The sequence below is a fragment of the Pelodiscus sinensis genome, chromosome 26, assembly GCF_049634645.1.
Source record: "Pelodiscus sinensis isolate JC-2024 chromosome 26, ASM4963464v1, whole genome shotgun sequence".
Classification (NCBI taxonomy): Eukaryota; Metazoa; Chordata; order Testudines; family Trionychidae; genus Pelodiscus; species Pelodiscus sinensis.
This window is the reverse complement of record NC_134736.1, coordinates 13550996-13573754: the sequence shown is the minus strand read 5'-3', so window position 1 is coordinate 13573754 and position 22759 is coordinate 13550996. Positions and strand designations below refer to the sequence as shown.

Sequence of the window (22759 nt, the reverse complement as noted above, 5' to 3'; positions counted from 1 at the left end):
AGCCCCTGACAAACAGAGGCTACGGGCACCATTCCTGCCCATCCTGGCTCTCAAGTATTGATGGAGCTAACCTCATGAATTCTTTTTTAAACCCTGTTAAAGTCCTGGTCTTCACAGTATCCTCTGGCAAGGAGTTCCACAGGTTGACTGTGCGCTGCATGAAGAACTTCCTTTTGTTTATTTTAAACCTGCTGCCTATTAATTTCATGTAGTGACCGCTAGTTTGTAGGGTGGTTAGAGTCTACAGTTAGACACAAATGCCTGCACTAGGCACATGCTGCTCTGCATGTCTCCTCCAAAGATGCCGCAGCCCTTTGCAAAGGTGAGTGAACATCATGAGCACAACAGGGCCTTCTTATGAACAGCTGAGGAAACAGAGGCATGGAAAGAACTAGGGCCTAACTATTCCAGAGATGCTGAGCACCCACAATTCCCACTGACTTCGCTGGGCCTGGTTTCCCGGGGCCCCCAGGGATTTGGCATTAGCAAAGCAAGGAGGAGGTTTGAAAAGGCCGGCCTCTTTCACTTGCGCAAGGCAGCACCGCTAGGCAGTGGCAGAGTCAGGGCACATCCCACTGCGCAGGGTCCTCGGCTGGCTTGGCTGGCAGGAGGGCTTTGGCTCCAGTGTCGCCAACCCCCAAGCTTTCCACACTCAGAAGATCTCAAATGATCATAAACCTCAAGCCCTTTTGCTTGGCCATCTGGTCTCTGAGCCTTCCTGGTGCATTGGGGCCATGTCCTCAAGCATTTCTCCGTAGCCACCAGGGCTAGACTCTTTCTTTGTTCTTATGGAAAACTGGGACTCACTTGGATGCCCCTGACTCCAGCAGCTGGGGCTTGAAAAAGCACCAAATATCCCCAGACTCACCATACAACCAGTGTCTCTGAGTAAGTCGTGAGATCCACCCTGACTTTAGCATTTCTTCCTGACAGTCCAGGGCTGCTCTAAAGCTTCATGAGGGGGCTGTTATAATCTGGTTTCTTTGGGTGCATCTACACAGCAGGGCTTAACTTGAAATAAGCTACACAAATCGAGCTACATCAATTGCATAGCTTATTTTGAAATTGGGAGTGCCTATACAGCACTTATTTTGAAATCGAGCACTCTTCCCCCCACTTCCCGTACTCCTCGTACATCGAGGGTTACAGGAGTCGGAGTAAGAAGCCTTCCAGCTTGACAGTATTTCGACATTATTTCGAAATAACTGCCTGCTGTGTAGACGCGGACCGAGCTATTTTGGAATAGTGCTAGTTATTTCGGAATAGCGTTGCAGTGTAGACGTACCCTTTGAGAACAGCCGGTAGGGACCCAGAATGTGGAGCTGTACGGCATCAGGTTACAGTCGAAAGTCCGGGCTGTTGCAGATAGGTGGGACACGGCTTTCTAGCTGTGCAAACGGACCTAAGCAGGTGAGCTAAGCCCAGCCAGATCTTGCTGGTCGAGTCGCCTCTAGCAGTTCCCCTCCACCAAATGGCTGTTGCAACGCCGATGAATGTTCTGCAGCCCATAAAATCTGAGGGTGAACTTTCCAAAGTCTCCTAGGGGACCGAGAACCTCTTGACTCCAATGGGAACTGGATGTTCCAACCCGTAAGTGGCTTTGCAAATATCACCCGAGGCTTCTCACTGGTGCGGGTGGCCAGTCTCAGCAAACAGGAAGATCTCTGTTTCCTTGCTTCCCACCGCGCTGTGCTCTCTGGTCACCACAGCAGCCGGCTCCAGATGTGTCTGAGATGGAGCTAACTCAGATCGCCTGGTACCCGCTCCCTCTCTCTCCCCGGCTTATGGCAAGATTTTTCACAGTTTGCACAAGAGAGTTCAATTAATCCGGGGACAAAAGGAGCCAGCCCTCCTTCTCTGATTGTGCAGTCAGACTAGACAAAGGGACATTCTTTAGTCCACGAGGGCCACCTCTGAAGGTTCAATTAACACAGGCTGTTTCCGGCTGCTTTTCATTGCGGCTCTTGAGGAAAGCAAAGAAGAACTTCAATGCATTGGCCTCTCCACTCCGGGCCTCCCGCCTGGCCGTGGTCCTGCGCAGGGGAGGGGGATTACTTTGGCAGCCTGAACTCCGAGTTCAAGAGAACCAAGACTAGGTTGAGCAAAGAGTTTAGGGGCATATTCCAGAGGGGGAGCAATACATTCTGCTCCCCCTCCCCCCAATTTCTCTGCACTGGATGTGGGATTCTTCTCCTTCTCCCTGCCTGGATTGCAGCATAATGTCAAACAGCTGCCACAGCTGACCCCCGAGCTGGCTGCTGGCAAAGCGACTGGATTAGAAAGCACTTTGGTATGAAATGCACAGGGTAGGAGATCATTGCTATTACGCTGCATCTCATGCCTTGGGATGTGTGTGTAACTCCCCCACGCTGAGCAAAGAGCCTCGCCCGGGACAACTGCAGCGATGGCCGAAGACAAAACACACGTGGCCCCGAGTCTTGTCCAGAGCTCCCTTGGAAAAGAGACGTTGCTTCATCGCTTGGATGTGCCTCTGGCAGGTTAGAGGGTGGGCCAATGAGTCGGGTTTCCTGGGTGACGGTAACGAAAGCAAGGAGTTGTGGGGTCAGAATGCCTGGGCTCTGTTCCTTGCTCTGCCACTAGCGAGCAGTGTCACCTTGTCCAAGAAACCCTTCTGTGCCTCAGTTTCCCCACCTTTAAAATGAGGCTAATGATATTGGCTGACTTTACAGAGTGGGGCGGTGGGTCAGCCTGATCTGGAAAGGACTGTGGTGACTGAAATGCTGTGGTCTCAAAGGAGAGAGAAAGCAGGTGGGATTTCATGCCCTGCTGTACAAACACTGAGCCACTAGGGCATTTGGTTAGGTCACAGGTGGGCCCTGTATGAGGAGCAGAAGATACGAACCTCAAACCTCGCAGCCTTCCCAGCTCCTTAAGCCTGGCACATTCAGCGAGGAGGGAAGAGAAGGAGAGGGAGAGCAGAGCTGGAGTAGGGAAGGAGCCAGACAAAGAAGAGAGAAGAGGTGGAAAGAGAGGCAGAGCTGAGGGGGAAGGATTAGACAGAAGGGAAGGAAGGAAGAGATGGAGCAGAGGACAGGGAGATGCGAAAACATGTGACAGAACAAAGAAAAGAAGGAGGGCAGGATCCAGCAGAGAAGCAAATAGGAGGGCTGACCAGGCCTTGCCTTCTGCCCCTGCGTTGTCCACAGCTCGTCTTTGACTGCAGCCTGGCTTTGAGCTAGGAAATCCCTGGTCCCCCCCTTCAAAACACTGAAGGAGATGCTGTGAGAGAGGCAGGAGTATCACATCATTGCTTACTGCTGGGCGGTTTTGCCCAGCTTTTAAAGGACTTGTTTTCAGGTTCATCAGGTCTATACACCAACCATCTGTTTTCTTCCCGTTGTCTGTCTGGAGGCAGAATGCCCTGTGCTTATTTCTCCACCCATAAATGCTGTCGTCTAAGAAGAAAAATCATTTCCAGTGACCCTACAGTTATCAGCTGCAGTTTGGAGATTTGGCCTACGAAGCAGCCCTTCGAGAGCAAAGCAGAGTGCAGATCCTACAATAAGATATTGGACTGGGGGGTGCCCTATAAAAATAACCCGACGGTAACAGATAGGTTGAATGTGTGCATAGTCCACTCCAGCCCTACAATAGATGTGTGTGTGTAGTTAGTTTCATTGTGTTTTTTACCCTACTCCTGAAACAATATTTGGAAAACTTTGTCAAGTTCAGAGGTGTGTGCAGAGGGGTTTTGCATGAATCCTTAAAGTCAGATGAAACCCTTCGATGTGTGTGAATTAAATATAACTGCTTACATTGCTATCTCCCATCTTATCCCCTCCCCCCTGTGGAGTGCTGGATGCTAGCAGCAATCTCATGATCTGTAATGGTTTGCGTTTTTTCACACGGGTCAGCGGCAGAGAGCTGCTGGCATGGCCAGTGAGGCACGTGGATTCCTTGCCGGCAAGGCAGTTTGTGCGCTTAGTAACTCAGCTGAGCAAGAGTTGCTAATACTCCCAGAGCACGACAGCAAACTAGTAGTAATTAATATATTTGCTTCCACACGTCCTGGAGGGGTCTTAGGCTGTATCTGTAAAAACAATGATGAGTCCTGTGGCACCTTAAAACCAACAGATTTATTTGGGCATCAGCTTCTGTGGGTCAAAACCCCTTGGTCTGATGTTTCCACAGCATTATTCCCACAGGGAAACTGAGGCACCACATAACTTCCTCAGTCTGGTGTGTCGTCAAGTGTGGGTCACTGGATGGTGTTTTCTGATGTGTTCCCTAGTTTGATTCTCCTTTGGGGGGAACTAAGTGGAAGATGGTTTTCTCGCCGTTGCAGTGAGTGGGGAATCACAACCCCACAACCACTCCCAGACAATTGGACAGTCCTCATGGGCTCCATTAAACAGTGGAAACTTACCACTTTGCATTGTTCTCTTTATTGCAGTATGGGCCAAATCTGATCTACCCAACCAGGCAGCTGAACCAGTGCCCGGTGGGAGAGGGGGGAGATCCTCTCTCTTTCCCCTGGGGATGTGATAGTGAACCTGATCCATCTTCCCAGATAGGACTGAAACTGAAGGATCAGGTTCCAAAGTCAGATCCAAGATGGAAAGGATCGGTTGTCTCCCTTTCATGAAAGGTGGGAGTGAAATCTTGAGAGCGGGTTCTTGAGCAGGCTGGTGGAAATCTCATGAGAACATTCCTGACCCCCAAAAGCCATCTGAGATGGCAAAAACCAGCTCCCAAGACTTGAATCTCATGAGCTCTGGTCCCCTCAGTCTTGATTTCACCCATTCCCTGAACCTAACATTGCCTCCCCAGCAGCCGGGACACACCCCGCCCACCCCTCACCCCTGGCCTTTCTGATCTCTCCATCGGCCCTTGGCCCCATGTGCCTTCCCAGCCACCCTCCCCTCATCACTCCATCCAGCTGCACACGCTGCAGCCGGTCCCCTTTCGAAGTGCCCCAAAAAGTCATCTCTACATGCTCGTGCTTCACACTCTTCACTTCCCCACCCTCGTGTGCCGCTCAGGTGCCAAGTGGCGGGACCTCCTACCACCAATAGAGGGTGGGGAGCCCCGGCGGGCCAGTCTCTACTCCACTTTGGCCTGCTGGGGATCCAGCTGGAGAATCCTCCACAGAGCTGTGAGCACGGGTGTGTCCTTGGCGCAGTTCACCCCGGTCCCCGACTCTTGCCCCTTCTGTGGCGAGAGGGAGACCCTGGCGCACGTCTACCTCGAGCGCGCCAAGGTACAGCCCCTCTTTCGGCTCCTCCAGAACCTCTTGTTGAGGGTCTGGCTGCACTTCCCCCCTCACCTACTAATTTACACACACCCCCATCTGTGTCACGGGACTGCCCCGTCGTCCTCCTCCTGGCTATGGCCCATTACAAGACCAGGGAGCAGAGGTTGGTGAGGGAGGGGCCCGCGACTATGGGGCCTATCTCCACTCCTGAATCCGTTCACGCATCCGGGCAGAGTTCCACTGGGCTGTGTCCCCTGGCCCTCTCGAGGCCTTCAAGGGGCAGTGGGCGCTGTCCGGGGCTCTGCTCGGTGTCCCCGTCCGGTTCCCTCGTTTTAGCCCTTTGACCTTCAGACCCGTCCCTCTTTTCTCTTTATTTGTCCCCCGGAATCAGTTGGCGTCTAAGGATCTTTGGACCCTCCCTCTAGGGTGGGGGAGGGTCCTTTAGACGTGGGCAGGCTAACGCCCACCCACCTCCCGAACCCCAATAGGAGCAGGGTCACCGTGAAGGGGAATCCATGAAGATCCAATGACAGGGAGAGGTTACACCCCCCCTTGGCCATTAATACAGAGACTGGTAGGGTTAGGAGTGGTGCAAAGGGGGGTGAACAAGCTGGGTCAAACAACGTCAGAGGTTGTCTTCAGCTGAGAAACTGCCTCTGTGGACCCCCTACGATTCCAAGGTGTCTCTGAACTGGCTCTTCTTTCCCAAGAGCAGCCAGATTCTTATGACGGGCCCGCTGAACCCCTTGCTTGCATGCTGAAACTGAATGTACTGCAGCACCAGCTGAGCATGGGTATAAATAGACACCAGATGGTGGAACAAGTGAATTTGACCTTTTAATCTTCACTAAATAGCTGTTTGTTCAATTCCCATTCTGTCTTTGCCTTCCAGTTCTTTTCTGTGTTTGCAGATACAGGGCGGAAATAGAAATTTAACCCTAACCCCACTGTGCCTTCTCCCAAATCAGCCTACCCAGCCACGCATGTTCCTTTATTCTGGACCTTTTGACTCAGAAAAGATCTCTTAGCACTCTTTGCAAGAATTGAGGTGTAATCCCAAATGCCTGGGCTATATTTCAGTTTAGGTAATTATTTTCAGACCCTTCAAAATTCTCATTCTGGTTCCAGTCTTGTTATCTCATTCCTCAAAAAATTGCTCTGTTCTACTTAAGCAGCTACCATATTCCACCCCAGAGACAGCTGCATTTCGGTGGTGGGTGTTGTGAATTCCTGGATGGTTTGTATAGGTATTTAAGTGCTTTGGAGAACTTTCTGCTTTAGATTAGAGGCCATTATAGAATCACAGAATCATAGGATACTAGAACTGGAAGGGACCTTGAGAGGTCATCAAGTCCAGTCCGTTGTCCCCATGGGAGGACCAAACACCGTCTAGATCACCCCTGATGTTTATTTAACCTGCTCTTAAATATCTCCAGAGATGGAGATTCCACAGCCTCCCTAGCCAATTTATTCCATTGTTTAACCATCCTGACAGGAAGCTGCAATTTAAGCCCATTGCTTCTTCTCCCATCATCAGATGTTAAGGAGAATAATGTTTCTCCCTCCTCCTTGTAACACCCTCCTTATAACATGCTTTTAGATACTTGAAAACCACTATCATGTCCCCATTCAGTCATCTCTTTTTTAAACTGAACAAGCCCAATTCTTTCTGTCTTCCCTCATACTCATGTTTTCTAGACCTTTCATCATGTTTGTTGTTTTCCTCTGGATCTTCCCCAATTTCTCCACATCTTTCTTGAAAGTGGTGCCCAGAGCTGGACACAATACTCCAATTGAGGCCTAATCAGCGCAGCGTAGAGCGGAAGAATGACGTCTCGTGTCTTGCTCACAACACTCCTGTTCATGCAGCCCAGAATCATGTTGGCTTGTTTTGCAGCAGTGTCACACTGTTGACTCATATTTAGTTTGTGGTCACTGTGACCCCTAGATCCCTTTCTGCCGGACTCCTTCCTAGACAGTCGCTTCCCATTCTGTATGTGTGACCCAGAAAGTGGAGCACTTTGCATTTCTCCTTATTAAACTTCACCCTATTTACCTCAGACTGTTTCTTCAGTTTGTCCAGATCACCCCCAATTTTGTGACATATTGATTCCTTCTTAGATCCATTATTCCACCACTATGTGACAGGTTTATGAGGGTGCCAGTTTGACTTTACCTGGAGGCAGAGATAAAGAATCCCCAAATGTCCTCGGGAGCAATGACAGTAAGTCAGTGCACAGTTGAGCGCACGTTTCTTGCCTTGACAGTGGATTCTTTGCTAAATCTGCTGTGCGCTTGTGCCATATGTCACATCATGGAAGTCGGGCCAGTCTGAATAACAGGTCTAGTGCGTGCTCCCCTCGCTCATTCCGGTGTCTGCTGTAAAGCTAATGGACTGAATTTTGACTAATGTGCATATTGCTAAAATTAGACGTCTGTTCATGTGGCTAATCTGTTGCAGACTAAATGCTGTCAAATGATTCAAGTTAACTAGGAATGTCCTGCTTATATAGCGCTGATTCAAGGTAGCCCAGTACACCAGTTAGTCCTGCCTGTATTTTGCTAATTAGAAGTGCCGCTTTTCATAAGAATAGGGATACTGACTCCAGTGTGTCAGCCAAGTTTCCATTTGGTTAATTAAATTCCACCTCCCGAATCCTGCCACTCCCTGGAGTTTCAATTGGTGATGGTGTTCTTCCCTTCACATCCTTAGTATTGTTGCAGCGTTACTGTTAAACAGCTGTCTCGTTCCACCCCAGAACAGGCTGCATTATCACAATGGCTGATCTCCACGTGCAGTCTGGGAAGTGGCTTGCGATCATGGGGGATGAAAGTCATGTGGTACATTATTTATATAGGAACGTTCCAAAGGGCGCCAGAGGTGCCGTGTTGTCACAAGGCCTTCGAGTCACTGAATGCCAGCAAGACTCCCATCATGCCCACTGATTTACATGCGGGCTTTGGGAAGTCGTACTAATTTTTGAAGCAAATAGTACTTAGCTAGTCCCATGCAAATCACTGGCCCAGGAAAGGCTGTGCATATGGTGAGTTGTTTATTCCCCACTGGGACAATGGACCGGATGTGTTCTGTAGGACGGGCTGCTAGTCACTCCAGCCAGGGCTGAGACTGTTAAACTCACAGGGCCAAATTCTGGCCTCTGCTACTGGTGAAAATCTGTAGCAGCCCTGCTGACTTCAGCACTGCTGTGGATTGGCCTTGGTGCAAGAGGGAGCAGAATTCAGTGCTTAGGTCTGAATCGAATCTAATGAAATCATTGTGCTAAAGTCAGGGAGGTGAGACTTAAGGTGAGAAGTAGCAGCAACTTTCTCCTTCCCAGGACTTACGCTGTTGTGTAATGATTTGCATTTTTTTCTCATGAGTTTGATTGCGTGCGGCGGTGCCAAACAGAGGAGGAATTTCAACACACCATAAGATGTTTACATCAACCTAAACATTGCTGGAGCGTTTGACGTATTAAGTAACCTCTAGTTCTCCCGTTCGGCCCCGCAGAAGGCCGCTGGAGTAAATGCTTGGCAGCTTGCATAAGTGCTATAGGAACAAATCCCATTCACAAATAATAACACAGGAGTATAACACCCACACATGGCTTAGACTGAAGTAGCACAGCATTCAGAGCTTGCTGGAATAACTCAGCTATTTCCTGCAGCGCTCGTGTCTCCTGGGAATCATGGAGCCACCCTTCAGGAGAAGAGAATGTGTTCAAAGAGCACATATTTGGAGCTGAGAGCTAAGGCCAGCAAATACTCCACAATATGGTAGAGTGGAAGATGTGGGGTCAGATACTCCACTAAGGAAAATCGGTGTCTCTCCGTTAAAGTGGACAGACTTACCGAGATTTACCTCTCCTGCCCTCCCATGGCCAGACTGCAGTCGTAGAAAAGCTACATTATTGGATGGGTCTTTAAAATGCTTGTGGAGTATATGTCGTGCCTCCTTTAGGGGCAGGTCCACAGAGAGGTTAACAACCTTCTACTGCAGCTAGTTAAGAGAGTTATTGCCATAGCTGAATGAACAGAGGCCCGTCGTTTGGAGCGGAAGGCCCTGGGGTCAAACCATGCTGACCACATAGAAATGTGGGTGTTAGACACAGCACTAGAATGGAAAATATACCGTTAATATGGTAACATTCGGGTTGGTCCCTGGCTTTAGAGGGCTGGGCTGGAAAACGAGGCCATGGTTCATGCTACAGCTAGGAACACACAAACATGGCCCTCAGCTCTTCGACGTCCTTTTCCTGAGCTGCTGCAGGCTGCTGGGTGTTATTTGCAGTGCAGGGGATGAGCAGTACTACAAGCCTAACTATGATCCGCCAAGCCCCAGGGGATCTGATTTTCCTGTCTTGCATCTTGGCTTGCCATTCACACCGGGACGGAACAGGCGTGAGCATTTCATGTCCGCTCTGGTCTGGTGTGAGCGACCGCCCGGAGCACAGGGCAATGGACGATGTGGCCTATGGACTGTGCCGAGGAGGCTGTTAAGCCCCCAGTGCACTTTAGATGCCATGGAAGTGCCGGTGACGGTGGCATTGCTCCGGCCCTCATGCCCAGGGTTTCACGGAGCCCTAACTAGGAATAGAAAGGGGCAGGCTTCACGCCGCGTGCTGACCTTCCCCCTCCATAAGGCGTAACCCTCCAGCGGCCCGTCTGCCTTTCTCCTTTCAGAACCACATTCTGACCCTGATGTCGGTGGCTGCTCGGCTCTACAAGCACCCGAGCCTGAAGAACTCCGTCAGCCTGGTGGTGGTGAAGGTGCTGGTGGTGGAGGATGAGAAGGCGGGGCCAGACGTGTCCGATAACGGGGGCCTCACGCTGCGCAACTTCTGCAGCTGGCAGCAGCGCTTCAACCCGGCGAGTGACCGCCACCCCGAGCACTACGACACCGCCGTCCTGCTGACCAGACAGGTCTGAGGGGGCAGAGTCTTGGGGATTAACCTGGGCATGGCCCGGAGTGCAGAGGGAGATAGTCCAATCGCCTCGCAGTGCTAGGTGCTGTGCATGCCTCTACGCAAAGATGCAGACTATCATTCCCTCTCAGCGCCGGGGGACTGGGACCCGGAGAGAGGACATGACTGTGTCCGAGGTATCACACGGACTCTGAGGCAGAGCTGGGAGTTTATACTCCATCTCCTGATTCCCACCCCATAAATCCATCCCTCCTCTCCGGGAAACATTTTTTTTCTGGTCCATCATCTGGTGCCCAACAAAGGAAAGAGAACTTCAGGGGAAAGGAAGAGGAGAAAACTGTTTGGGAACCCACAGCTCCCATGCCAGTGAATTTCAGCAAACCAGACGTTCTAGCAACCTCAGTAGTCAGTTAATAGGCCGCCTCTTGCCTTACTTGTTTTCCTATCACAGAACTATGGGATTTAGAGACAGCAAAGCTCTAATGTGCAGTGCCATGTCCTGGCACGAGCATACAGACGTAGACACTTCTTTCAGCAATCTACGGAGCAAGACAGGGTTAACATACAAGGAAAAGCTAGTGGTAGGAGTATCCCGGGTTCCTGCATTCCCAGGGAGTGTTGTCCTACATGAACAATACATAGATCCCTACATGCCTACAAATCTGTGCTGTCTCAGAGGGGTGGCCGTGTTAGTCTGTATCAGCAAAAGCAACAAGGAGTCCTGTGGCACCTTAGGGTATGTCTACACTACCACCCTACTTCGAACTAGGGTGGTAATGTAGGCAACCGGAGTTGCAAATGAAGCCCGGGATTTGAATTTCCCGGGCTTCATTTGCATCTTGCCGGGCGCCACCATTTTTAAATGACCACTAGTGCGGACTCCGTACCGCGTGGCTACACGCGGCACGGACTAGGTAGTTCAGACTAGACTTCCTATTCCGAACTACCGTTACTACGAGGAGTAACTACGAGGCGATAGTAGTTACCGTTGTTACGAGGAGTAACAGTAGTTCGGAATAGTAAGCCTAGTCCGAACTACCTAGTCTGTGCCGCGTGGCTACACGCGGCACGGAGTCCACACTAGCGGACATTTAAAAATGGCGGCGCCCGGCAAGATGTAAATGAAGCCTGGGAAATTCAAATCCTGGGCTTCATTTGCAACTCTGGTTGCCTACATTACCACCCTAGTTCGAAGTAGGGTGGTAGTGTAGACATACCCTTAGGGATTAACCGATTTATTAGCTGTTGTAAGTAAAAGGCACTTCATCAGATGAATGGGAGTGGCGGTTACAGAGGCAGAGGTAGATATAACAGCAAAAGAAAGAAATTACTTGTGTTAATGAGGCTAATCAAGTCAGGGTGGATGTGGTTCATTCACAGCAGTTGATGTGGAAAGGTGAATACCAAAGGCAGGGGAAATTGCCTTGGTGGTGCGTTAAGCACTTAAGCTCCTTATTCAGTCCTAAGTTGATAGTATTGAATTTGCAAATGAACTCCAGTTCAGATGCACGGGCCATCAGTCCATGTCACAGCGTGAGAGCCCAGACTTTCTCTTACTCTATTTCTCCTGGCTCTGGTTTCAAACACAGGACTTCTGTGGGCTCCAGAGCTGTGACACCCTGGGAGTAGCTGACATCGGCACCATGTGCGACCCGAACAAAAGCTGCTCTGTGATTGAAGATGAGGGGCTGCAGGCTGCCTACACCCTGGCTCATGAACTAGGTAACTACTTGGTAGGGCACGTACTTGAGGGATAGCCAGTATGGCCACTGTGGCGGAATCCACGGCAGGGTCTTTACGGCTCCAGCATCTCTCAGCTCTGGAGTGTCCCAAGTCAGGGGGCCTGGGAAGGGGCAGTTTAAACTGGAGGGCCAGATCCTCCACTGGTGTAAACTGGCACAGCTCCTTTGTAAATTGGCATCGCTCCATTGACTTCAATTAGTATTTAAAATGATGTTTATTAGTGTCTAGCCAGGGCCCAACTGGGGCAGGTACTGCACAGAGACAGCCCTGTCCCTGCTCCACTAAATAAAGGCAGAGCCAAGGTGAGTCGGGGTAGCGCCCCCAGAGTGCGAAGATGATGGCACCAAAGGGCTTCTTTAAAACTTCAGTTGAGCTCCGACCATTTGCTCTAGTTGCGGATCCAGCCCAAGAACTGCAGGCCCCTTTCTTTATGTTCATCGTGGTCCTTTGCTCCCAGTGATAGGTCTGTGCCCGGTGGGAGCTGATCTCACAGGCTGTTCGGCTGCACTGGGTGGGGGGGGGGGAGATGTTGACAAAGCCCTGGCCGGGTTGATTTAGTTGGGATTGGTCCTGCCTAGAGCAGGGGGCTGGACTTGCTGGCCTCCTGAGGTCCTCTTAAAATAAGGAATAAGGGATCTTTCGGAAAAGGCTTTATTTTCCGAAAGAGCCGCGTCTAGACTGGTGCTTTTTTCCGGCAAAGCTCCGAGCCGGAAAAAAGCGGCAGCCATTTGTATGCAAATGAAGCGGGGGGGATTTAAATCCCCGCTTCGTTTGCAATTGCGATGTGTCTAATTTGCATCCCTTTTACGGAAAAGGGCTGCAGTCTAGACACAGCCTGTGATTCTATGATTCTGTGTTGCTGAGCTTTGTTCCTGAGCCCACTTCACCCCATGGGGTACGATGTCTGGGCCCAGCGGCTCAGGGGAGCGGCTCTGGAGGCACAGAACGCCCGGGGGCACCTCTCAGCTCGTGGCAGAGTGGCAAGTCGCGCAGTCTCCCCCTTTCATTCATGCATCTTCCTGAATCTCCCTGGTTGTGGAGGCCACAGCACCATGGGGCTAAGTTGTGTGTGGGGGGGTCGGGCACCGTGCCCCCAGAAGGGGTGGGGTCTAGGGAGGAGGGGCAGGGCCAAGGGCAGTCAGCCCTTATACCACCCAGACCACAGCACGACCCCCCGCCCTCAGAGGAGCCTCTCTGGATCTCTGGGCCCCAGGGCCTGGGGGAGGTTCCTGGTTTTGCCTTCCCCTGTCCTAGGAGAGGTGCTGCCCATGGGCGACGCTCTCCTGGGAGCCCACAGGCATTCTCCCGTCAGGGGCCGACCCCCGGCAAGGGCGGGGAGTGTCACCGGCCCCGCGGGGGGCACGCAGAGGGGGTGCAGGCCGGCGAGGACAGCCGGAGGGAGGAAGCTGGCTTGCTAACGCGCCGTCTCTCTCCGCCCCCAGGACACGTGCTCAGCATGCCCCACGACGACTCCAAGACCTGCGAGCGGCTCTTTGGGCCCCTGGGAAAGCACCACATGATGGCGCCTCTCTTCGTCCACGTGAACAAGACCCTGCCCTGGTCCCCCTGCAGCGCCATGTACCTCACCGACTTTCTGGACGGGGGACACGGTAGGAATCCGTGCGGTCCCCCCGCAGCCCTGCTCCAAACTGCTGGACTCAGGCCCGCACAGGTCGCCCAGGGCCAGCCACGCACCTACCCCGCTGGGCGCTTGTGAAAAGCCCAGGCTGCATCACTAGGGCCCGGAAGCTGCTGACTCCAATCCTGCTGCCTCCTCCACTGGCTGCCCAGGCGTCATCTCCGGTGGGGCTTGGCCAGTCCGAGGGCCGCGGCACGTTTGGATGCAGAAGCGGAAAGGGAGGCTGTGGGCCTGTCTGATCTCTGAGCCAGGCAAAGCCTGGAAAGCCCAGACGCCCAGCTACCGCCCCGGTCTTCTGCCCGCCGCTCGGCCTGTAACTCGCCGTGGCTGACGCCCTGTGCTGGGACGTTCCTCGCGGCTCGGCTCGTTCCCACCCCGCGCTGCGAGGGAGCGAGAGGCAGGTTTGTGCCGCGGGGGGCAGCTGAGGAATTGCCTCGCTGGGATACGGGCACCTGGGACGTGATGCTCGCTGCCCAGGGCCGGCGGAGGGGTAATAACGTCAGCCCCGCCCGGCCGTGCGAGAGAACCGAGTCCAGGGTTACGCCGCCATGGAGTTGCTCCCCCAGCCTCACTTTGCTTTGCTCTCTCCGCCAACCAGGTGACTGTCTGCTCGACGCGCCCACCGAACCCCTCGCCCTCCCCACAGACCTTCCCGGCCAACTGGCCAGGTACGACCTGGACCGCCAGTGCCAGCAGATCTTTGGCAAGACGTTCCAGCACTGCCCAAACACCACCGAGGAGGACGTCTGCGCCCAGCTGTGGTGCCGGATGGACACCAAGGAGCCCCTCTGCCACACCAAAAACGGCAGCTTGCCGTGGGCGGATGGCACCCCCTGCGGAGCGGGCAGGCTGTGCTGGGATGGCCACTGCGTGGCGCAGGAAGCAAGGAAGCACCAGGTAAAGAGGGGGTCTCTCGAAGAATTGTTGTGCCAGAATGAGGCTGATGAGCCGGGCCTGCTGGTATCTGCCCGGGATCTTCCTATCAACCATCTGTAACGAGAAGTCGAGGTTTACGCATTGCCCAGCCTTGAGGGCGTCATTACCATGGTTATTATTTACCATGTGTCTTGTGGGAGCGCTGGGAGGCCTCATCATGGTCCCATTGGGCTGGGTGCTGTACAGACACAGAAGGAAAACACCATGTTTGCCACAGTTTGCCGTCCAAGTAGCATTAATACTTAGTACTTCTGTACACTGCTAAACCTCCAGGATTCCCCCTGAGAGCTAGGGAAGTGCCATCAAACCCAGATGGGGAAACTGAGGCAGAGAGCCAAAGTGACTTGCCCAAGGCCACGTGACAACTCACTAGCAGAGATGGGGTTAAACTCTAGAAGTCCCGACTCCCTCCCTTGGGGTATGTCTACACTAGCCCCCTAGTTTGAACTAGGGAGGCTAATGTAGGCATTTGAAGTTGCAAATCAAGCCCAGGATTTAAATATCCCAGGCTTTATTTGCATGTTCCTGTCTGGTCACCATTTTTAAATTCCACCAGTCCGAAGTAACTGCCCACATCTACACGCGGCAGGGACCCGGTAGTTTGAATTAAAGCCCTAGTTCGACCTACCAGTTAAACCTCATTCCAGGAGGAATAACAGGTAGTTCGAACTCGGGCTTTAATTCAAACTACTGGGTCCCTGCCGCGTGTAGACGCGGGTAGTTCGTCCGGACTTGTACATTTCAAAAAATGGCAACCGGCCGGGAAGATGCAAATCAAGTGTGGGATATTTAAATCCCGGGCTTGATTTGCAACTTCGAATGCCTACATTGGCCTCCCTAGTTCGAACTAGGGGGCTAGTGTAGACGTACCCTTGTACTCAGACTCTGCTTCCTCATTGCCTGCATCCAAGGATGGGGAGGTCAAACACCAAATAGTTTCGGCCTGGCTCCAAGGGAGAGACAAGATGAGGAAATATTCTGGGTACGAGTGTTAACTGCCGGTTGTGTCAATAGCTCTGATTCTGCAGTCCAACATGGATCCCAGGTTTCTACCGGTTAGAACTGGGCTCCTCCGTGCCTGGCGATTTATAAATGAAACGGCTCATGTTATGAAATTGGAAAGCGGGGGGCTTATCGGAGTCTTTGGATTTGCCTGGGTGTCCTAGGATAGCATTTGACACTGAGGCTATGTCTACACTGGCGGCTTCTTGCACAAGAACATCTTGTGCAAGAGTTCTTGTGCAAGAAGTCTTGCACAAGAAAACGTCCACACTGCCATGTGCAAGCTGTGCTTTTGCGCAAGAGCGCCCGTGGCAGTGTGGACGCTCTCTTGCACAAGAAAGCTCTGGTAGCCATTTTAGTCATAGGGCTTTCTTGCACAAGAAATCCCTGCCAAGTGTCCACACTGCCCTCTTGTGCAAGAGCTCCTGCGCAAGAGGGCTTACACCTGTTAAAAAAAGAGCGTAGCTCTTGCACAAGGAGCCCCCTCTTACCACGCCGTACTGTAAATTTCCTTGCGCAACAGTGGGCGGGCAGTGTGGACGCTCTGCAGATTCTTGTGCAAGAACGGCTGTACTTGTGCAAGAAGCCGCGAGTGTAGACATAGGCTGAGATGGGCTGCAATGAAACCTGTGCTGGGCATGGCCAGCTCCTCGATGAACTCTGCGGTGATTTCTTTATGGGTTCTGCTGGTCTGAACTAGATTGAGTAGCCTGTTCTGGTGCCGAGGAGTCATATTCTTTCCCGCTGGGAGCAGACATGGAAAACGAGTACTTGTGAATCAGGCCCCGGCCCCGCAAAGCATTTAAACGCCAGCTTAACTGTCGGCACGTGCATGGTCTCGTTAAAGTTGATGGTGCTTAAAGTTAGGCCGGTGCATAAATGCTTTGCTAGATCAGTGCCCGCAGCCAGCACTGTTAGGAAACCGGGGTCATTTTACTACTGATCAGTCCTTTATTTGCCCTCTCTAGATCACGAGCCTGAGTCACCATTCGGAACAGTTTTCCCCCCGGTAGGATTCCTCCGGCCTTTGTAACCTTGCTCCTACGCACAGGGGCTGAGAACCCAGCCCCACACGTCCGTCGTATTCGCCCTACCCCCTTGCTGCCTGCTCTTTGCTTGCAGCACTTCACTCAGCTGGCTCACGGGGCGTGGGAGTTTCATTTGGGCACCATCGGTTCCTTTCCAGTCTGGTTCCCCTGCAATGCTGCAAGGTTTGGGCTGCACACGTCACAGGGAGAGTTCAGCTCATGCGGCTTGGCTGCATTTGTCCAAATATTTCTGCCTCCGTCAGGTTTGGTCAAACCCCTTTTTGTCGTAGTTCTCTGTTTAGAAATGAACCCTAACCCCTGCCACCGAGGCACCCGGCTGGCCGCAGCCTGTGGGCTGAGATCTGCCTGCCGGGCAGGGCAGGGCGTAACGTCAGGGAGGGCTCTGTCTGCCACTGAGGCAACTACCTCCCACCTGCACCGGCGGGCAGACAGACCTGCTGTAACACGGCCCCCGGCTCATTGACAGCCCCCCCCCTGTCCCTGTCACAAAACAAGCGCAAACCCTGGCCCCGGGTTACTCTCCCTGTCTCTCGCTCATCTCCCACAGGCCTTGTAGACTCAACTGGCAGAACCCCCAGGGAGCGGGACTCCACCCACGCAACGCACTAGGCGCGCCTCCTCCCGAGAGCCAAGCCCCAAGCCCCATGCGAGGTTGAAAGCTGCTTGCAGGGCAGCAGATGCCTCTTCAGTTCTCTGTCCTACTCCAGGGGTGGTCCAGACCCTTGGTTCAGGTCCTGACGCTAGCACAAGGCCTGCGCCATGTTCAGTCAGGGGCTGCTGTCACAGGGCACCACTGGCTTTTCTTCTGGTGTGGAATACAGTGGCTCAGAAGCTCCCCACCATCTGGGCCTGGTGAGCTGGCAGGGGCCCTGGTGAGCTGGCAGGGGCTCTGGAGGTGACGGCCTTCCCCTGCATTGGCCCTGCCACCGGATGTGCAGAATTTAAAGCCACAAGTGACCCTCCCTTCCCCCACCTGGCTTAACTCCGCTGGCAAGGCGGGGAGGGAGGCAGTCGGGGTGTCAGGCTTGGGGGTTTGCGTGCCCGGCTCCCAGTCATTCCAATAGGACAAAGGGGGCAGAAGTACCACGCAGGGGCTTAGCGCCCACGGAGAGCTCGCCTTCTAGCTGCCGTTTGTGCCTGTGAGATATTTCCCCCAGTGTCCTGTAGGCAGCTGGAAAACATCAGCCTGCACAGACAACCCTCTTTGGCACCCAGAACCCTCACGGACGCCCCACAAAACGGCCTCCTCTCTCCTGGGCAGTGCCCTGGAGGGGGATCCAGGAGGCCTAGCATCTGTTCCTAGCTTAGTCACTCCCCACCCTCCCGTGCCTCAGTTTCCTTATTTGTATAACAAGGATGATGATACTGACCTGCCTTGAGAAGCGCTTTGAGGTCTGCTGAGAGGCACTAGGCAAGAGCTAAGGGGTGCTACTGATTGATTTCACTGTCCTAACGAGGGCCTTTTGTCATGGAATCCTTTGCAACGTTTTGCAGGTCGCGGTTGATGGGAACTGGGGTCCCTGGAGCCAGTGGGGAGCCTGCTCCAGGACGTGCGGAGGAGGCGTGCACTTCTCCTACCGGGACTGCAATGACCCGGCACCTCAGAACGGTGGAAAATACTGCGAGGGTCAGAGAGCCAAATATCAGTCGTGCCGCACAGAGGAATGCCCCCCGGACGGTAATCCGCAGATCACCCCCCCTCCCCTGCACAATGCCCGGGCTCCGTCTGCAGACGCTCCGGCCAGAACGGCCGGGTTTCCCAGCGGGGCGGCTCAGCCAGACGTAAAAGGAGCCATTGTACGGCTATCGATATAATTTACGAGGCACTGTGGATGGCAGCAGCCTGTCTGCTGAGATCTGCCTGCCAGGCACGGCAGGGAGACAGGGAGGGCTCTGTCCGCCATGGAGGCAAGCAGAACTCCCCCCCCCCAGCTTCCATCCCAAATGGGCCAGCTTATTCCCCAAAGCCACGCTCTCCCCAGGGGCCACGGGCCAGCTCGGTCACCTGGTCACCGCTGCCCCAAAGACCCTTGGGCGGGTGGATTCGCCACGGTCTCATGGAAGGGCTGTCCACCCAGCTCCCCCACACTCGCGGGGGGCATGCACGGGCGAGCAGCAAGCACGGGTCCCGGAGCGAGGGTCCTTTGAAAGATTTCTGGCAAATTCACTGCCCGTGGGCGGCTCTGCCAGCGACCTGAGGGGCCGTGTTTTCCCTTCCTTCCAGGGAAGAGCTTTCGAGAGCAGCAGTGCGAAAAGTACAACAGCTACAACTTCACCGATCTGGATGGGAAGCTGCTGGAGTGGCTGCCCAAGTATTCCGGGGTGTCCCCTCGGGACCGCTGCAAGCTCTTCTGCCGAGCCCGCGGGAGGAGCGAATTCAAAGTGTTCGAGGCCAAAGTAAGACCCTTGCCTTTCCTTGTTACTGTCGTCCTGGGCCTGGAATGGCGCCGGGCGAGACGCCCCGGCGGGGCTCATGGAATTGTCTCATTGTTGTCTGCTCCTTATGGCCCAGGTGATCGATGGGACGTTGTGTGGGCCAGAGACCCTCTCCATCTGTGTCCACGGCCAGTGCATCAAGGCCGGCTGTGACCACGTGATTGGCTCCTCCAAGAAGCTGGACAAGTGCGGGGTGTGCGGTGGCAACGGCTCGACGTGCAGGAAAATATCGGGCTCGCTCAACAGATCCAAGTACGTGCTGGGGAGGTCAAAGCTCTCTCCTGGGGTGCTGGACAGCGACGGACGGAGGCGATCGTAGCATGGGGGGGGCGACGGGAGAGAGGTTTGTCTCTGCCGGGGATGTTGGTAGGGAACCTGCATTCACCTCGTTATAGTCCTGGTCCTCGCTTAGCTCCTTGCAGGATCAAACCCCAAGCAGCCTGCCCACTCTGGATGGATTGCCAGCTTTGCCACTGGCTTACATGGGAGCAGTGTCAAGTGCAGAGAGAAATCATAAAACATAGTCACTGTTTCCAAGGCTCTTTCCCAGGAGACCGGAGACTGGACTCCGCTGGAGCTCCACTAATGTGCAGCAGCTTGGGGTACAGCCTCTGAAACCAATTCTCCCTCTGGGACCACACTGAAGATAATGCTTTTCCACGGGGAGCAGAGGAATCCTCCTGCATACATGATTCAAAGACTAGTTCCTCACCCAGACAACCAGCAGCATGCTGGGTTATTACACGTGAAACAGTTGTAAACATCGAGGCTGTGTCTAGACTGCATCCCTTTTCCGTAAAATAAGGAATAAGGGATCTTTCGGAAAAGGCTTTATTTTCCGAAAGATCCGCGTCTAGACTGGTGCTTTTTTCCGGCAAAGCTCCGAGCCGGAAAAAAGCGGCAGCCATGTTTATGCAAGTGAAGCGGGGGGATTTAAATCCCCGCTTCATTTGCAATTGCGATGTGTCTAATTTGCATCCCTTTTACGGAAAAGGGATGCAGTCTAGACACAGCCCTGGGTTATTCATCCCCATTTCTTTGGAATTTTACTCTTGAATCAGCTTGGATAGTGAACCCAGACCAGAGAGTCTCACATTTTGGGTACGTCTACACTTGCACCCTAGTTCGAACTAGGGATGCAAATGTAGGCATTCGAAATAGTCAATGAAGCGGGGATTAAAATATCTCGCGTTTCAGTAACATGATCTTGCCAGCGCGTTACTCCGATCAACAGCTGTTTCGAAAGTGAAAGTGTGCGCTGGGACAAATTAATTCGATCCACACCCCTTGGTCCTCATTTTTTGAGGAGTAATGTTAGTTTTAATCAAGGGGTTTGGTTCGAACTAACGCGTCCCGGCGCGCACTTTCGCTTTCGAAACAGCTTTTGATCGGAGTAACGCGCCGGCGAGATCATGCTAATGAAGCGCAGGATATTTAAATCCCTGCTTCACTGACTATTTTGAATGCCTACATTTGCATTCCTAGTTCGAACTAGGGTGCAAGTGTAGACTTACCCTTTGTCTCTTGCCCTTTCTGATTCTATTTAAATGCTGCAATGTTGTAGATGCCAACCCTGGAGGAAAAACATTACCTATTTTAAAAAAAAAACTCAACGTTAACTATTTAAAAATATACTGAAAACTTGAAGGTTTATAAAAACAATTCCCCTGCAAACACACAGGGAAGTTTGGAACCTGCCGGGCAGATTCTGATCTGATCTGTGCCGGTATAAATGCGGCATAACGCCGCTGGTTTCCACCGTGTTAACTAGGATTTATACGACTGCAAATGAGCCCAGAATCCAGCCTAGGGCCCATGTAATGTTTATCTTTGCCCCAAACTCCTTGAAAGTTCCACAAAGTTTGCTCCTGTGCTGCATTATGTAATACACATAATGCCTGTTGCTTTCAGTGTTACCTGCCGCTGTCATGTGCTTGGTGCTCTGACAGGCGCAAATTAAAAAATTCAGTCCCTGCCCTGAGGGATTTACAGTCTAAGCCCCAGGGCTGAATTTCCCGCATATGCAGGGAGCCAGCAGAAGACCTAGGAAGAGCTTATTGGCATATAAGTGCAACAGAAATTGCTCAGAGGCCCTGTGCTGGCCCGACACATGGGTGCGATTTATTGTCCGGGCCTGAGCCTACAGATGGTATAAATCAGCATAGTGCCACTGACATCAATAGAGCTGTGGCAATTGACAGCAGCTGAAGAGCTGCCTTTTCGGCTGAAGGGTTAATCTTCTGAGCAAAGCAACGCTAGCAGTGGGAGGCCAATATTAAAAGCTTTCTTGGAAAGAGAGTAACAAAGGGCTGAGATATCGAATTCCACGTGATGAGATTACTCCCGGGGTCAAATTAGATTTCCTAAGTGGTTTCCTTCCAGGGAACACAATGAATGGAACTTCCATTGGCCAATGAATTGTTTGTGGTTGACTAAAGAGAGATGAATATGGATTTAATCTACAAGAGATCCGATTAAGATCAGGGTTAAGAATGCCAGCGTGACTTCAGTCTGAGAGCAGAATTTGACCCTCAGGCTTTGTTCCAAAATACTCTGTGCCTAATCGCCAGCCACAGCACAAGCCTTTGAAATGCTTCTGTGTAAATATTCCTATCAGTTACAGGTGCTGGCTTGAGTCAGGTGCTGGATTTTAGTGTGTTGCTTCCCAAATTGCCATTGTTGTTTGTTCAGCATAGACAATGTACAAGGTACAAGGAGTGCCCCCGACTTAAAGGCCTTTTGCTCCACAGCCATGAACCATTCCTCTATTGCAGTCCATAGGGCCCGGCCTACTCCAGAATCCTACAGTGACACAATTTGCTGTGGAATCCACCCCAGCGGCAAAATGGCACTCCAGAATCAAAGATTTCATTTCTGGTGCTGATGGTTGCACCAAAAACCTTCCAAAACCAACCAAGTGCAGCCAATGCAGAGAGAGCAATGCTGGGGTCCACAACCAGTCTGGAAAAATAGCTTCAAAAAGTGTGTGATGTTAACTCTGAAACCTAAAGGCTACGTCTACACTGACATGAATTTCCGAAAATGCTTTTAACAGAAAAGTTTTCCATTAAAAGCATTTTCGGAAAGGTGCATCTAGATTGGCAGGATGCGTTTCCGCAAAAGCACTTTTTGCAGAAAAGTGTCTGTGGCCAATCTAGACGCGGTTTTCCGCAAAAAAGCTTCGATCGCCATTTTCGCGATCGGGGCTTTTTTGCGGAAAACAGTACTGTGCTGTGTACACTGGCCCTTTTGGGCAAAAGTCTTTCGGAAAAAGACTTTTGCCCGAATGGGAGCAGCATAGTTTTTCCGGAAAAGCACTGATGATTTTACATGAGATCGTCAGTGCTTTTCCGGAAATTCAAGCGGCCAGTGTAGACAGCTGGCAAGTTTTTCCGGAAAAGCAGATGATTTTCCGGAAAAACTTGCAAGTCTAGACACAGCCAAAGAGGGCAGTGTAAACATCAATATCATTAACTGCTGATTGTTTTAGCAGAAACGTCCAACCAGGGTTCTTGTCCTCCAGATCCAAACTGTCACGAAGACCTTCCCAGGTGCCAAAAGCCCCTGCTGCCTCATTCCCATCTGTCAAAACTCTGTGTCTGTGCCCAGGGCAAGGTCTCAGTGCAGATCTGAGCATCCAGCAGAAAACTCTGCCGCTCCACTGAAATGTAAAAAATTAGGGGCAGTGGAAATAAAGGAATTTCATATCAAAATAAACAATTGTGATTGCAGTGCTGATGTTCACATTGCACTGAGCGAAAACCCTCCCGTTGCATTTGTATCTGGAGCTGCCTCTGAATTTCTGGCCCTAGCA

At 52.3% G+C, this 22759-nt stretch overlaps 1 protein-coding gene across 1 annotated transcript in view; it reads left to right on the top strand.

The window, feature by feature from the left end:
- ADAMTS8 (ADAM metallopeptidase with thrombospondin type 1 motif 8) overlaps positions 1-22759 on the top strand; it is a 33678-nt gene that overhangs the window by 5363 nt on the left and 5556 nt on the right. The window contains exons 2-8 of the mRNA XM_075909634.1: positions 9899-10138; positions 11730-11862; positions 13326-13493; positions 14121-14419; positions 18004-18187; positions 18734-18906; positions 19022-19197. Coding sequence (XP_075765749.1) covers positions 9899-10138; positions 11730-11862; positions 13326-13493; positions 14121-14419; positions 18004-18187; positions 18734-18906; positions 19022-19197 — 1373 coding nt within the window. The remainder of the gene's footprint in view (positions 1-9898; positions 10139-11729; positions 11863-13325; positions 13494-14120; positions 14420-18003; positions 18188-18733; positions 18907-19021; positions 19198-22759) is intronic.